We start from the raw sequence: 17187 nt of genomic DNA, 5'->3' as shown, positions 1-17187 counted from the left end.
ATGTATTTTACAACAGGTTCTATGTTGGCAGGTCCTGTTCCACAATATTAGCAGAACTTGAGATATCTTGACTTGGACATTCCAAATTTTGTGTCCTTTCTAAAATGTTGCTCTAAATAGTTAAGACTTTACTTACCGTGTAATCATTTGACTAAACATTATGGTATTGATATTCAAAATTATTTAAAAGGTTAACTCATTTGTTTCCAAATGCTGGGAATCACCCTCTGCATACATCTTGGCTGAAGATCTCAATGTCCAGCCAAAAGGAATCCATTTAGGAGGAAGAGGAGGGCTAGAAAACATTCTAGGAGTATAGCCAAAATTATGTGGTTAGAACCAATATTCAGTGCTATCTAGTTAACTTTAGCTCTTTCAATGGCTGCACATAAAGACTAAAAACAAGTGTCTCTGCCAAATCATCTTTGTGTTAGGTTGTGAGTTATTGTACATCTTGTGAAGGCAACTATTAATTCACTGGCCTAAAAACAACATAATTCAAGGCTCAACAAATCCCAGGTGTCGGGTTGCTATGGTGCTCAGAAAATGCACAATAGTGCCTGAGATTTCTTGTCCTCAAACTTTATTTTTTGTGCTACTGCAGAAACATTTTCTACTTTCCCACAGTATTTCAACTTACAGTAAGAAGTTCAGGTACTCTTGCAGATTCAAGTTCTGCAGGACTTGAAACTGCTAAACTACCCCAATTTTCTACAGTGAGCTACATCTCTGAAGGAAGTAGGAGACATATTGTTTCTCTGTAGCTAGCAAGGTGAAGAAAATTGGCAGCAGGATACAAAAGAGATGAGGGCTCCAGGTGGGGGGGGGGGGGGGAGTAGATGTTGAGAGAGAAATTGAGACTGGGTAAAGATTGGAGGGGTGGTTATGAGGGAGAGACTGGGTGAGGGTTGATATGAGATAAAGAGGAGAGGAGCCATGCCATGACGATATACTTTATTGGATAATGTTAGGGTTACCAGATTTCTCCAGACATGACCTCCTTTTTGAGGACATGTCTGGGGGTCCAGATGGCTTTTCTAAACTCCGCACTTTGTCCGGGTTTTGAAAAGCTTCTAACTAGCAGCAGCTTTGGGACTGCATCTGTGCATGCACGGATGCAATGCAGTGACATCATGTGCATACGCGCATGTGTGTGATGTCATCGCATCACACCAACGCATGTGCAGATGCCCTCCCGACAAGTGAACAGGTTGAGGGGGTGGGGCTTGGGGCAGAACGGGGCCGGGTGGACCTGGGGGCAAAGCCATGGGTCCGGATTTTTGTTCCAGAAAATCTGGTAACCTTAGGTAACATCATACTGCTGACACCATGCTTCCAGAAGGAAAACTTCTGGATTTTGGCTATGAGGTACAGCAGTACCATAAGGCAGTGTTTCTCAAACTACTGCATGAAGCATAACCAACCAGTCAGGTTTTTAGGATATGCACAATGAAAATGCACGAGAGAGATATGTAAATCTGTCTTACACATGTTCATTGTAGATATCCTGAAAACCTGACTGGCTGGGTGTGCCCCGAGCACTAGATTGAGAAGAACTGCCTGAAGGGACTGATTTATTAAACTTTCAAGAGACAAGAGCCTTAGTAAATCAGGCCTAGATGCACTAAGAGGATCAGTAAGACCATGTGGGTCTGCACCAATCCAATTTTTTTGGGACGATTCAGAAAAAGCCCCCCCCCCCTTGGGAGGGGCTTAGGCATCTGAGCCAATCAGGGCCTTAGGCCCCTCCCCGCGCATCACATGATGCACCAAGGAGGGAGAGGCCCACCATTTTGAGCTACCCTCCTGCTCCAACTTCTCTGAAAAGGTATAGAGGGGTTTGGAGGGTATGGGTGGGGTTTCGGGTGGACCTCTGGTGGCAGGAGAGAGTGGGCATCCCTCCTGCCTGTTTTTTCAGGGGGAAAGGGGGAGGGTAAGGGATGTTTTGGGGGTGCCAGGCACAGGAGTGGGTCTTTGGTGGCTGGAGGGAGTGGGCATCCCTTCTGCCATTTTTTCTCACGTGGGGGAGATGGGGTCAGCATAGCAGGAGGCAGTGGGCATTCCTCCTGCCATTTTCGCTGGCATGGGGGGGAGTCGGTTCCCAGTGCCGGTTCATCAGGGGGACCATCATTGGGTGGGGTGGGATGCTTTTTTTCTAACGGGACATATATTGTGCATGTGTAACATGCATTGCATCTGTGCCCATAAAAAAAAAGGTTTGATGGGTATGCGACGTCTTGACCAGTCGCTTTTATGGATCGTTAAAAGCGATCACTTTTTTTAGTGTATCGGGAAGCCATGTTAGAGCATCAGTCGCTCTGTAGTTTACATGGAATTTTAATATTAATCAGCTTATTTGTATGGTCAGATTGGGGAATAAGCGATCGTGCAGAAAACCAGGCGGTAAGCTGTTTTCTGTATTGGGTCAGCAAATGCGATCATCGTTAAAGCTGTTAAAACAGGTTTAGCAATGTTCGCTGGCTTTAGCGCTGCTGCTTATCACAGAGGGGATTCCATCCCCACCCCTCCAAAACACACTCAAATATCACTTTGATCAACTAAAGAGTTTGTAACAGCCAGGTACTAAATTTGGGACTAGCTCCTAAATTCAATGAAAAGTTGTCAAGGCTTACCCTAATCTATATAGCTAGTCGAATAGGGCACTTTTTCCCCCATGTGTTTATCATTTCACACACACATGAATGAATGCCATTCAGAGCTTCAGACATACATATATTTAAAATAGCCCAGGCAAAGGACTCCATTTGTTTCCAATGAACCTATTTCTTTGATAAATATATAGAATACTGTACAGTTTTAACTTAGTATAAAATATAGACTCTGAAAAGTTATTTGCAATAGTTCAAAAGTTTTTGACCTATTTTTAAAAAAATTCTCCAAAAGTGTGATATTAACAAAGTAAGCAGATATTTAGCATTGTTCTGTTCATGAAACCTAGAATCACCTTTTGTGAGTAGCTTTCTTTGCTTTTTTTACAGTGCACTCATAAAAGTTTTCTTCGCCTTCAGCAAGTCCAGAAAGTGAAAAAGGAGTTGGTCCAGGTAAAAGAGAAAGTAAGGCCTGACAGCATAATTCTATTTCCCTTATCTGTTCTCTTTTCCATTTCTTCTGGAGTGAAACAGTGAGTTTATTCTTCAGTGGTTTTTGTTTGGTTTTCCATCACCTTTGCGTATTTTGGCATACTTTCTTGACATACTGTTTGACTTTCCATCGCACAAAATTAAAGTAATATAGGAAAAAATCCTTCATTGTTTGAACGTGTGTTGTGGCCTGTGCAAAGTCTAATGTTCTTGTTGTTTCTCCCTGCTGGAAAGAAAATGGCAAATAGTGAGTTCAAAGGAATGAAGCCTTTTCCACTCTGTGTTTTCTATCCAATTTCCTCTGCAATCATACAAACAATTATATTAGAAAGATTCTCATAACCTACATCATACTCACTAAAGTGACTAAGATGTTACATGGTCACTGTTTGCAATGATGTATGAAGGGCAAGTTGGACTGTAAGTAAACATCTATGATGTGTGAAGTGAACTAATTTTGTATTTGTAGAGTGACATTTAAATTAAGCATCAAAGTAGCGACATTAAAAACTGTAAAGACACAAAAAGAGAAAAGGAGGGTGAAATTTTTGTTTTTTTATTGACATGCATTGAGAGAAAACTTTTAGGAGTATGAAAAAGATAGCGAGCCAGACAGTTTCATGACATATGGATCACTGCATGTACAGACTTGCAGTTAAGATTTTAATCAATAACTGTAACTCGGTAGATACAATTGAACAAAAACAGGATCAAATCAACGTAATCTGGAAACTGCTAATTTGCTGGCAAAATAAGAGGTAGTCTCCCCTCAAGATTGGCACCTTTTATTGCTTCTCATATGATGATTTGCAGGCAGTGTTTTCTTCTAAGCAAATGGGATTTCTATGTTGGGACTTGGTCATTGCAAAGCAGGGAGACTACGGGCTCCTTTTATGAAGCCGCATTAGCGGCTTTATCGCACGCACATTTTTAGCGCACGCTAACCCCCGCACTAGCCGAAAAACTACCGACTGCTCAAGAGGAGGCGGTAGCGGCTAGCGGGGCCGGCAAATTAGCACACGCTATTTATTACATGTGTTAAACCACTAACGCGGCTTCGTAAAAGGAGCCCTGTATTGAAGGATTGTAAAGAAATACTTGAAAACAAAACAAAACATGTAAATAAAAAAAAAATAGTGTGAATTATTTATGAAATGACCCTCGTAGATTCCCTAGAAATAATATCTTTAAAGGATGCCTGCTATTCTGATTTGTCATGGCCATCTTTTAAAAACCCTAATTGAGATTGTTTTAGAAAACTTTATAACAAATATGAAAACTCATACTGTTCATTAGACATTTTTCCTCCAGCAGTAATGTGCTCAGCACCCACTAAAATTCCAGATTGAACTTTATAGTTGGCTAACCTATATGTTGGATTTAGGAGAATTTCCAGCAAAGGATGGGCACATTGTTATTACATCTATAATTAAAAATTCAAAGGAATCACTATTGCTTATTTCTAACTACAGGCCAATAGCAAGTACCGTATTTTTCACTCCATAAGATGCACCCGACCATACGACACACCTAGTGTAGAGGAGGAAAAATCAAGAAAAAAATTTTTTTAAACCAAATGGTATACCCTGCCTGCCTGCCACTAGGTCTCTGTACCCTGTCCCCCCTCTGGTGGTCTAGTGGTAAGCTGGGACAGGGCAGGCCACGTGGCTTGCAGACAGACAGACAGCCCTCCCCAGGGTACCTTCTTTTTAAAATTCCGGCGGTCCAGGCAGACAGACAGACACCACCCCCAGTATTTTTTTAAAAAATTCCGGCGGTCCAGCATTGTATCTCCTACCCCTCCCTCACTGGATGGCTGCCTCCATGCCTTGCAGCAGCGGCTGAATGACGCAAAACGCAGGCGTGTTTTTTCTGTGCCTGTCTGGTCCTGCGCTGCTCACTGAATAGCTTCCACAAGAACTGATGGCAGCCATTCAGTGAGTGGTGCAGGACCAGGCAGGTGCGTGAAATGCTCGCACCTGCATTGTGCTACACTCAGCCGCTGCTGCAAGGCATGGTGGCAGCTGTCCAGCGAGGGAGGGGCAGGAAATGCAGTACCGGACTGTCGGAATTAAAAAAATAGGTACCGGGGGGTGGGGTGTTCTGTCTGCCTGCCTGGACCGCAAGAATTAAAGAAAAGGTACTGGGGGGGGTATGGGGAGTATATTCGCTCCATAAAATGCACCTTCATTTCTGCCTAATTTTTTTGGGGAAAAAAGTGTGACTACAAAAACAAGAGGACACTCTGAGAAATTGAAAGGGGACATGTTTAGAACCAATGCTAGAAAGTTCTTCTTCACTCAGAGGGTGGTGGATACCTGGAATGCGCTTCCGGAAGATGTAATAGGACAGACTACATTAAGGGGTTTCAAAGAGGGACTAGATAAATTCCTGAAGGATAAGGGGATTGAAGGCTACAGATAAAGGAGTAGGAATCAACGGGTTAGACAAAAGATTATTCTACAGGTCATGGACCTGATGGGCCGCTGCGGAAGCGGACCGCTGGGCTCGATGGACCCTTGGTCTGACCCAGTGGAGGCAAATTCTTATGTTCTTATGGAGCGAAAAATACAGTATTCCTTTTTTCATTAAGATAATGGAGGGAATGATGTAGTCACAGTTGCTTGATTTAGAACAATACTCATCTCAATCAAGCTTTCATCCTCTTTATAGTACAGAGACTGTTTTAGAATCCCTTGTAGACTACTTGTACAATCTGTTTAGTCAAGGTGTTGGGGACATTGATATTACAATTTGACCTAAGCAATGCATTGATCACTGTCAACTACGTACTTAGATATTTGGATGCTTTGGGCATTTTCATACCCACCAGGTCCAATTTGGAAATGTATTTTCTAACAAATGGACTAATTCTTGTGGTGTTCCTAGGGATCTCCTCTCTTTCCTTTACTCTTCAATGTCTGCTTGTCATAGGATGAAGTTAATTTTTAATTTATTTTTTTTTAATTTAATTTTTTTTATTTTATTCAATTTTTCTATACCGCTCTCCCAGGGGAGTTCAGAACGGTTTACATGAATTTATTCAGGTACTCAATCATTTTTCCCTGTCTGTCCCGGCAGGCTCACAATCTACCTAATGTACCTGGGGCAATGGGGAGATTAAGTGACTTACCCAGGGTCACAAGGAGCAGCGTGGGGTTTGAACCCACAACCCCAGGGTGCTGAGGCTGTAGCTTTAACCACTGCGCCACACGCTCCCCCTAAGAGGTGATAGGCTCTGGAGTAATCTAAGGAACTACCTTTTTACAGAAAGGGTGGAAGATGCGTGGAACAGTCTCCCGGAAGAGATGGTGGAGACAGAGACTGTGTCTGAATTCAAGAGGGCCTGGGATATGCACGTGGGATCTCTCAAAGACAGAAAGAGATAATGGTTACTACGGATGGGTAGATTAGATGGGCCATTTGACCTTTATTTGCCATCATGTTTCTATATCTGGGACATAGGTTATCTAAGTTAGGCGCAACATTTTACAGTTATGCTGATAATATTACTATATTCATCATTCTTCCAATCTATATAGTTAATTTCCACCACAATCACAATTGTAGAATTATGGATGACCAAATTTAAGTTAAAACTCAATACAGAAAAAATAGAATTCTTCTATGCTACTCCTTGCAAGAAGAAAGAAATAGAGACGAGTATAAATTTGAATGGAATTTTGTACTTGATTAATCCTACTATAAGAATTCTAGGGATCATTTTAGATCAAAATCTCGCTATTAGATCATATTTTGATGTTTCTTCTTTTAGACTATTGGTACAGTCATTAATCCTAAGTATTTTGTATTACTGTAGTATAGTTTACTTAGCGGGTTATCAGAAAAATCTTCATAGAATACTCTTCTGGAATATTTTAGCTCATACTGCTCAGTCTAAAGATCCTATATGGACACTCATTAGATGCCGAAAAGGCTTTTGATAGACTAGAGTGGGATTATCTTTTTCATACCTTATCATGGTTTTGTTTTGATCAAAAATTCATTCATATGGTTAGAGTTCTTTACAACAATCCCCAAGCCTCTATTTTGGTTAATGGTCTATTATCTAAATGCTTTCCTCTCAAGAGAGGCACCAAACAAGGTTGTCCACTCGCTCCTCTTTTGTTTAATCTAGCTCTAGAACCCTTAGCGATAGCTATCAGGGCAAACCAATCTATCAGTGGTATATCTATTCAAGATTCATCTTTTAAGCTTTCAATTTATGCAGATGATATACTCGTATATACCTCTCTGGATTCAGGCTTTCACTTATTAACTTGCATCAGTGAATTTTCAAACTTCTCTGGATACAGGATTAATTGGAGTAAGTCAGAACTCTTCCCATTAACACCTAGCATTCAAAAACATCATATCTTGCAATATCCCTTTAAATGGGAATCTGAAAAGATGAAATACCTGGGCATATAGTATAGCTCCTCCGTGGATAAAACACTTTCTTTGAATTCCAAATTTATTATTGAATTAACCACCTCTATCTTACAATCTTGGTCTCCTCTCTTTCTCTCCTGGTAGGGAAGAGCCGAGGCCATTAAAATGGTTTTAGCGCCCGAACTAAATTACATCTTCAGCATGATACCAAAACCTTTCCCAGTGTCCTTATATAAAAAAGTGGACAGCCTTATTAAGTGTCTATGGAAAAATAAAACTCCTAGGATAACGCATCACAAATTAAAACTGCCCAAAATTAGAGGTGGATTAAATTTGCCTGATTTTAAATGGTATCACCTAGCCTTTAGACTTGCTCAGTGTCTAGGCTGGTATCCAAAATTTGACGACTGGAGTATTCCAGGATGGTTGGCTTTTGAGAAACTGCTAATTTCTCCAGTACCTATACATTTAGTACCATTCATGGATAAACTTCCATATAATACATCTTTAAAAATCCTCAAATCTTCAGCTTCCAACATCCTTACATTCTACAAGTCTATAAATGATAGTGTTATGGAAGTGGATCATATTCCTTTACGGTATAATAGTGCCATTGATTCCCACCGTATCTCTGGTCTTGAGGAGATTTGCAGACTAAAAAATATATGGGCTCTTTTTCAGTTAACCTTTCAAGGTAAACTTATGCCGATAAATGACTTGAAACGTATTTTGGATCACTCTGATTCTATTTTACAAAATTGGCAAGAGTTCTCAGAATCTCTTAACAACTTAATAACCCCATGGAGAGAGAGGGCGCCTACTTTACATAACTTCTCTAAGCTCACCCAGTCTCTTTTAATAGGAAAAAAGAGAGCTTCCAAATTATATAAAATTATGCGAGAAGTGAGAAGCGAAGTAGTTATCCCCTTTGATGACCTCTGGGCGGAAAAATTGAATTTAATCCCTGATGAAATAAATTGGAACTTCTTCTAGTTTCTATCAGCTCGGCCCACCATGTCAGTGTCAGTTTGTCAATCTACTTTTTTGTTTTGCATAGGGCATATTTGACCCCCTAATAAAATAGCCAAATTTAAACACTCAGTCTCATCAGGTAAATGCTGGTCTTGCCATACACAGCTTGGCACTCTTATACAACTCCTTTATAAATGTCATAATGTACATTTGTTCTGGTCAAGTGTATGGCCTAGAATTCTTTCTATAACTCATTTAGACATTGGTTTGCCTATCTCTTATAGGGCCATTATTTTGTGCTCCTCGAACCCAGATATCTCAATTCCATCAAAGTTCTTTAAAATATTTGACACTATGATAGCTCTGGCTATCCATCACATTGCCTGCAATTGAAAAGACAATTCTAATCTCAGTTTTCATGAATGGTGGAATTATTTGTGTATAATTAGAAAATTTGAAGATATAATGCTTTAAAACATAACATTATTGCTAGCTTTAATAAGAAATGGGCCCCATTAGATGATTTCTGTAGAAACACTTTGTAATCTCACTTGACTTCTCTATATCTGAAAAGATTATCCGCAGCTTTTGTGCATTTTGTTTAATTTTATGTTTGTCTAATTTGTTTTAGGATATTTCCTCTATTCTGATGTTTTCAATATAATAGTGTATTATTGTAAATAATTAATTTATGTTGCTAGTTTTATTTGTATTTGATGTATTTGCTTGGTAAAATTAATACAAAATATTTTGGAAAAAAAAAAGAAAATCTTCATAGACTCTGCATCACACAAAACACAGCAGTCCAATAATTTTCATTCTGAAAAAAAAACAGGTCACACCTTATTACCAAAGACTACATTGGTTACCAGTCAAGGCCGGAGTTAGATTTAAGTTTGGTTTTATATGCTATAAAGTCTTACATGGTTTAGCACCTGATTATCTTGTGGATCATTTTTTATTCATTAATTCACAACGTCCAAGACGTAATTGTAATTTGTTTGCTTTTCCATCGGTGAAAGGCTGTTTATACAAGAGCTATTTTCAAGACTCCTATCTTTTCAGGCATCTTCATGTGATAGTTTGTAAATCTGTTACCCTCCCCCCTTTTATAAAACCACAAAAGCGTTTTTTAGTGCAGGCTGGCACGCTGAATGCTCTGCACTGCTCTTAATGCTCCTAGACTTCTATGACCTTGGGAGCAATGTAGAGCATTCAGCGCACCAGCTGATGCTAAAATCCACTTTCATAGTTTTGCAAAAGAGGGGGTTAGTTAGCTCAGTCTCTTACCAGCAGATCAAGAAATTATTCAAAACCTACTTATTTAAGAATTTTTTTAATTTCGAGGTCATTTGTTTATATTGTCTCTGTTTCAGTTTTCTTTTGTAAACCGCATAGAACTCCTAAGGTATTGTGGTATATAAATACACTTTTATGTTATGTTATGTTCTGCTAGGTGCGTAAGTGAGCTTCAAGCCCTTGAGGCAGATCCACTTTACACTAGGTTCTATTATGACAGGCTAGTCCTTCAAACCCATTTAAAATTCCTACCTAAGGTAGTATCAGAATTCCATCTCAACCAGTCCATAGTTCTTCCTGTTTTCTTTTCTAAGCTGCAAACTCAACCTGGTAAAACAATGCTTCATACCTGGACTGCAAGTGTGTTTTGGCTTATTACCTGGCCTGTACTAAACTTCATAGGAACACCTCCCAGCTTTTTGTTTCTTTCAATCCTAATAGATTGGGAGCTCCTATCGCCAAACGTAGCATCTCAGCTTGGCTGGCTGACTATATTTCATTCACATATGTTCAGACTGGGCTGACTCTACAAGGTTGTGTCACTGCCCATAATGTGAGGGCCATGGCTGCCTCAGTAGCTCATTTTTGCTTAGCCTTCATTGAGGAAATTTGTAAAGCAGCAACGTGATCTTTCCACAGCTTCACTGCTCATTACTGTTTAGAACAAAATTCCAGAAGGGATAGCTAGTTTGGAAAAGCAGTTCTACAATATTTCTTTAATACTTAAGTGCCAACGTTACCCTCCAGCCCTATTTTTCACCAGGCTCATGTTACTTTCCAACTTCAAAAATAGGCCATGACCCTGGCACATGTGACAATATTATGCCTGTTGTCCGTAGAGAAAGCAAAATTATTTACTTGTAGCAGATATTCTCAGAGGAGCAGGCATGTATTCTTACATCCCTCCCTTCTCCCCTAAGTTGACTTAGCTTTTTTACCGAACTGCTGGCCCTGTGCTCCAGTGTCAGGCAGGAAAGCACTCATGCATGCGCGGTGGAGGCACTGTCTCAAAGATTTAAAAGGATAGTATATTTGGCAGTGTCTACACCGGGCTTGGTAGATGACATTACCCATAAATTAGAAAATATGATTGCTGTCCTCGGAAAACACTAGTTACAGGTAAGTAACTTTGCTTTATGCAGCAGGTCAGAATGAGTAAGGATTTGGTGGGTACTCTGCATTAAAAAGAAGCAAGTAACCATTGAGAAAGAGGGGTGAATAGAGATGCCAGACTTGGCCATAGAAATAACTTGTTTTCTTCTATATTTGTAGTGTGACAATGCATGATTTTAACATTCTATTTAGTTTTCTTGCAAGCTGCCATGTTTTATCTAACATGATTTTCATAGATTAAAAAAAAATTATATAGCCAAAGACTATTGAAGTGGTGTCCATTCAGATACAGTAAATATTTTTATGTCCCTGGAGGGAATTTGTATCTGAGGCAATGGAGGGTTAAGTGACTTGCCCAAAATCACAAGGAACTGCAGTGAGATTTGAACTGGGCTCTAACCATTAGACAACTCCTAGCTGGACTTCTTACCTTTCCATTCAAACCTTTCAGGAAATTGATAAGGCTTCTGACATGGCGGTAGGATTTATCTGTGTGGTTTTTTAATGAACTGTCTGTGACAATTTCTTTTACTTTTGGTATTGCTGTCATAAAGAGCATCAGACCTCTCCAGATTTCTGCCTCCTGCATATCCCTCTGTAAAATGTCAAAGAATAAAAGTATGTAAAAAATTTTTGTCTTCCAAATTTTGCTTCCAGGTGAATTGCTAGATAAATATACCAAAGTAATTATCCAACCAGGAAAATCAAATTTCTATAGCATCCCTCCAGACTGGCACAGATCAATAGGTATACGCACCTCTACCAGCAGGTGAAAACTGAGAATTACTGATTTCTTAACTAAATATAAGTGTGCTGTGCAATTCCTCCCAAGTCAGTCTTTTCTCAATTTCCAGCAGGTGGAGGTGGTAAGTCTGTGCAGTCCCTGTCTGTTGCTTAAATGTAATAAGACTAGCAGCTTGGAATCTGTAGATATTTGAACACTTATACTATCCTCCCCCCCCCTAAAAAAAAAAAAAAAAGATTGCTGGTCTGAGGTGAAGATCTGTGGGGATCTGCTAAGCATCAGGGGGTGTCAAACTCGGGTGGCCGAGTTCCTCTCCCCTTTCCCTCCATTCCCCCTTTTGGTCTAGTGGTGCCTCAGCTTTTTGTTCTCTGTTTTTAGGGCAGAGATGTCAGCTTTGAGAGTCAATGGGGTCTGCCCTCCTTTAAGCTGCCTTCTGTTGGATGGAAAAGGAAAGTTGATATTTGGACGCTCTATTTTTTTTTGTTGTTGTTGCCTGGCCAGGAGAGCATACCTGGTGGTTGTGTTTCCTGGGGCGCAAGACTGCCATGCATATTAGGCAGACATCTGTGTGGCTCTCCCATTTTCTCTCAGGCTTTCACGATGAATGGAGAGAGACTGAAGAAATGCGTGGTCTGCTCCCGGCAGGGAATAGATGTGACAGGGGCCTGTAAATTTTGCGCAGAGGTGCCTGAATCAGGCAGTCTGCTAGATACTGCAATGTCAGGGCAGGTGGCAAACCATGGGGGGGGGTCTGCTTCCGCAGCAACAGGGCTGGTCATGGCAGCAGTTATGTCTTTGGCAGGTACCGCTGCCATTTTATTGGCAGCTTCGAACTCTTCTGCGATAGAGTAGGCTTCTCAGCAGCAGGGGCAGTTGATGCTTCTGCTGGTCCGGTGGCGAGAAGTGAGATGGAAATGTTAATTCAACTGCCTCCTGTGCATGCATTGGTATTGGATGTATTATGAATGCCGTTTTGATTCTCTGTATGTTGTCAAAAATTCATTAATGTTGATAAGGTACAGTAAAAATATTTATTTTAATTTTAAGATATATTTAAGAATATAATAACAGTTATAATGAATATTTGTGTGATTTAGAGGATTTGGGTAAACCCTGATCAGCTTCAGCTCCTGCGGATGCTAGTAGAGCAAAACAGTCTTGTATCAAGCCAAGCTGTATAATACAATGAGAAGTCAAAGGAGAGACTATTGAACTGAAAGGCAATGATTAAGAAGAAAAGTATTTGTAAGATCTGCCAATTTAACATATGTTTGGACTAGATAATTGTTAAATGAACACTGAATATTCAAGATGGACGTTAAGACACAATGTGAGGGGTATACCTATGAGATAGGATTAATTTTATTATAAATAACTTACAAATATATATCAATGTATTAAAACTGAGGTCTGGGGGATTAGCTTCTTTGTTATTTTTGTACAATAATGAATATGCATGAGAGAAATTTGCTTGCCTACTACCTACTTTATAGGTAAATCTCACTCATGCATATTCATTAGGGATATCTTGAAAACCTGACTAACTGGGGGGTCCCCCAGGACAGGTTTAAGAACCACAGTCGTAGATAGTTATCTGATGCTGCAGTTAGCTTCTTCTCTGGTTTTTCATTGTCCCACCCTAATTGGGGTACTGTTTTGCTATATACCATTCATTCTGGACTAGTTTGACATAAAGGCAATGGAAAGGAAAATTATGTTCCTTACCTGATAATTTTCTTTCCGTTAGTCATGCCAGTTCAGTCCAGAAGCCCTTCCTCCCTAGTTTTCTTTAAGTGTTTTCTTCTCACAGGTAACATAAGAGCATAAGAACATAAGAATTGCTGCTGCTGGGTCAGAACAGTGGTCCATCGTGCCCAGCAGTCCGCTCCCGCGGCGGCCCTTAGGTCAAAGACCAGTGCCCTAATTGAGTCTAGCCTTACCTGCGTACGTTCTGGTTCAGCAGGAACTTGTCTAACTTTGTCTTGAATCCCTGGAGGGTGTTTTCCCCTATAACAGCCTCCGGAAGAGCGTTCCACATTTCTACTACTCTCTGGGTGAAGAAGAACTCCCTTATGTTTGTACGGAATCTATCCTCTTTTAACTTTAGAGCGTGCCCTCTCGTTCTCTAAACTAAACTAAAACTTAACCTTATATACCGGGTCTTCAACCAAAGGAAGCTCGATGCAGTTAACAATAAATTAAAAAAATAAAGTAAACTGAAATAAAAGAGAGTTAGTTTTCAAAATGTTTAACGAATAAAAAAGTTTTTGAAGTTTACGGAAAAGTTAGAAGGAACTGGGACACCTGAAAATTAGGGGAAGTTCATTCCATAATTGGGGAAATTTAAATGCCAGAGAGTTGCTAAAATTCTTAACTCCTTGAATTCCTTAACTAGAAGGAAGAGAAAGTTTAAATCGATGAATGCCTCTCGCATATGAAAATCTATATACATTCCATAGAGCAGCGGTCTCAAACACGCAGCCCGCGGGCCACATGTGGCTCTCCAGATTTTATTTGCGGCCCGCGGTCTGGACTGGATCATTCTCTTCCTTTTGGAGCAGCAGCGTGTCTGGCCAGCTCGTTCCGTTCAAAGCCGCGGGTTGGCGGCTCCTTGCGCTATCCACTCCTGCATCGGAAGCCTCTCTGACATCACAATATCAGAGAGGCTTCAGACGCAGGCGCAGATCTCGCAAGGAGCTGCCACCCGCGGCTTTGAATGGAACGAGCCGGACAGATACGCTGCTGCTCCAGGGGCATATCTAGGGGGGGCGGTCCGCACAGCTGGCCACCCTCCACTGTTCTCCCTAGAGTGCGGCTTGTCTAGAGCAGTGGTGCCCAACCTGCTTCCTTTTCCTTCTCACCGCTGCCATCGGGGAACAGGCCGGCACCGTGCTCTTTGATCTCCCTGCTTCTCTCGCCGCCCGACGTCAATTCTGACGTCGAGAGGACGTTCTGGCTAGCCAATCGCTGCCTGGCTGCCCGGAATGTCCTTTCCGACGTTAGAATTGATGTCGGGCGGTCGGCCCTGTGAAAAAGAGAAGCATGGAGATCTCGGCCTGTTCCCGATGGCGGCAGCAGCAGCAGCCTATTCCCCGGCGGCGGTGGCATGGGGGAGGGCAGGAAGGAAGAAAGAAAAAAGGGGTGGGACAGGGAGCCAGAAACAAAGCAAAAAATGGGACACAGAATCAGAGAAAGACAGACATAGAGAAAGAAAGAAAAAGTTGGGGAAGGGAATGAGGTCTGGAGGAGAGGAAGCATACAGGAGGCTGAAAGAAGGGAAGAAATATTGGATGCACAGTCAGAAGAATAAAGTGCAACCAGAGACTCATGAAATTACCAAACAAAGGTAGGAAAATGATTTTATTTTCAATTTAGTGATTGAAATGTGTCAGTTTTGAGAAAGAAAAGATATTAAACTTTAAATGTGAGTGCTGCAGAAAAAATAGAGTACTTGGAAGGCCGCAGAAAAAATAGTTAATGTCTTATTAAAAAAATGACAATTTTGCATAAGGTAAAACTCTTTATAGTTTATATATCTTTCCTTTTAACTGTTTTATAAACTATAAAAAGTTTAACCTCATGCAAAATTGTCATTTCTTTAATAAGACATTAACTATTTTTTTTTTGCGGCCCTCCAAATACCTACAAATCCAAAATGTGGCCCCGCAAAGGGTTTGAGTTTGAGACCACTGCCATAGAGGTATTGGAGAGGGTAAACAACCTGTCTTTATCTACTAAGTGTATTCCCTTCATTATCTTTAATGTTTCGATCATGTCCCCTCTCGGTCTCCTCTTTTCAAGGGAGAAGAGGCCCAGTTTCTCTAATCTCTCACTGTACGGCAACTCCTCCAGCCCCTTAACCATTTTAGTTGCTCTTCTCTGGACCCTTTCGAATAGTACTATGTCCTTCTTCATGTACGACGACCAGTACTGGACACAGTATTCCAGGTGGGGGCATACCATGGCCCGGTACAGTGGCATGATAACCTTCTACGATCTGTTTGTGATCCCCTTCTTAATCATTCCTAGCATTATGTTGCCCTTTTTGTCTCCGCTGCGCATTGCGCAGACAGCTTCATTGACTTGTCTACTAGTACTCCCAAATCTCTTTCCTGAGGGGTCTCTCCGTGTACTGCACCGGACATCCTGTATTCGTGTATAAGATTTTTGTTACTGACATCTTACACTTATCCATGTTAAATCTCATTTGCCATGTCGCGGTCCATTTCAAGAGCGTATTTATGTCAGTTTGCAGGTCTTCACAGTCCTTCTGTGTCTTCACTACTCTGAATAACTTTGTATCGTCTGCAAATTTAATCACCTCGCTTGTCGTACCAATTTCCAGGTCGTTTATAAATATGTTGACGAGCATGGGCCCAAGCACCAAACCCTGTGGCATTCCACTCGTGACGCTTTTCCAGTCCGAGTGTTGTCCATTTAACCCCACTCTCTGTTTCCTATCCGCCATCCAGTTTTTAAATCCACGTGAGTATTTCACCCTTGATTCCATGGCTCGCAATTTTTCGAAGTAGTCGTTCATGCGGGACCTTGTCGAATACCTTCTAAAAATCCAGATGTTGACCGGGTCACACTTGTCTATCTGCCTGTTTACTCCTCGAAGAAGTGCAGTAAGAGCTTCTGCTTTTCATTTCCTTCATATGGATGCTTCATATTTCCTAACTTGGTGAAATATCTATATGTCAGTTGAGAATGAGCCTCATTAGCTCAGTGCCATTTTGGCTTAGGGGTCCTTTTATCAAGCTGCGGTAGGGGTTTATTGCGCGTAACATTTCTCCATCCCCTTCCATCTCTAGATTCAACTTCTCTCCCTTTCTCTTCCCAACTGCCCCCCATCCCATCTCTCCCCCTGTCTGCCTGCCTCCCTCCCTCCCTCCCCCGAGGTCCACAATTTCTCCCTTTCTCTTCCCAACGGTTCTCTCTTCAAGTAACTTTTTCCCTCTTTCTCCACGCTACCCCAGGTCCAACCTCTCTCCCTTCATCTCGTTCTCTTCACAGCCCGTCGTGCCTTTCCCTCTGGTGCTGGTCCAATGTCATGGCTGGGGAATCTGCCGGCCTCAGCGAATCGGGAGTGCTGTGCGTGGCTTCTCCTCCTGCTTTTTGCCTGCCGCGGTCTGTCTCCAATGACGCGCAACTTCCTGTTTCCGCCCGGGTGGACTGCAGCAGATGGAGGGCAGGAGGGGGAGCCACAAACAGCACTGGTGAGTCGCTGCCGAGGCCGGTGGACTTTCTGGCATGGTGGCGTCGGACCAGCGCAGCAGGAAGGACACGCTGGGCTCAGAAGGGAAAGATCAGGAATGTTGCCACAGGCCACATAAAAAGGCCAGGTGGGCCGGATTTGGCTCACGGGCCTTGTTTTTGACACATGTGCTCTATAGAACACTGTTCTTCAACCACCGGTCCACGGACTGGTGCCGGTCCGCAGGAAATTTCTTCCGGTCCACATAGGACCGGCAAGATTAAGGTGACCATAGGTCCGTTTTCAGACCTCCTGTCCCGTATCCCCACACACAGCTTTGGGACAACGGGACAGGCAATCATTTCTTG

General features: G+C 41.7%; 1 protein-coding gene across 2 annotated transcripts in view; it reads right to left on the bottom strand.

Annotated features, from left to right (window-relative positions):
• Window positions 1–2716: 2716 nt before the first annotated feature.
• The window catches only part of EPO (erythropoietin), a 54432-nt gene continuing 39961 nt past the window's right edge, over window positions 2717–17187 (bottom strand). For both annotated transcript variants that reach the window (XM_033923749.1, XM_033923750.1), the window contains 2 exons: window positions 11308–11472; window positions 2717–3327 (listed from right to left, as the gene is read on the bottom strand). In XM_033923749.1, the coding sequence (XP_033779640.1) occupies window positions 3181–3327; window positions 11308–11472 (312 nt within the window). In that variant the 3' untranslated portion in view covers window positions 2717–3180. The remainder of the gene's footprint in view (window positions 3328–11307; window positions 11473–17187) is intronic.

This window comes from Geotrypetes seraphini, chromosome 16, assembly GCF_902459505.1.
Source record: "Geotrypetes seraphini chromosome 16, aGeoSer1.1, whole genome shotgun sequence".
Lineage (NCBI taxonomy): Eukaryota > Metazoa > Chordata > Amphibia > Gymnophiona > Dermophiidae > Geotrypetes > Geotrypetes seraphini.
Note: the sequence above shows the minus strand (reverse complement) of the source record. Positions and strands in the feature narration are given on the sequence as shown.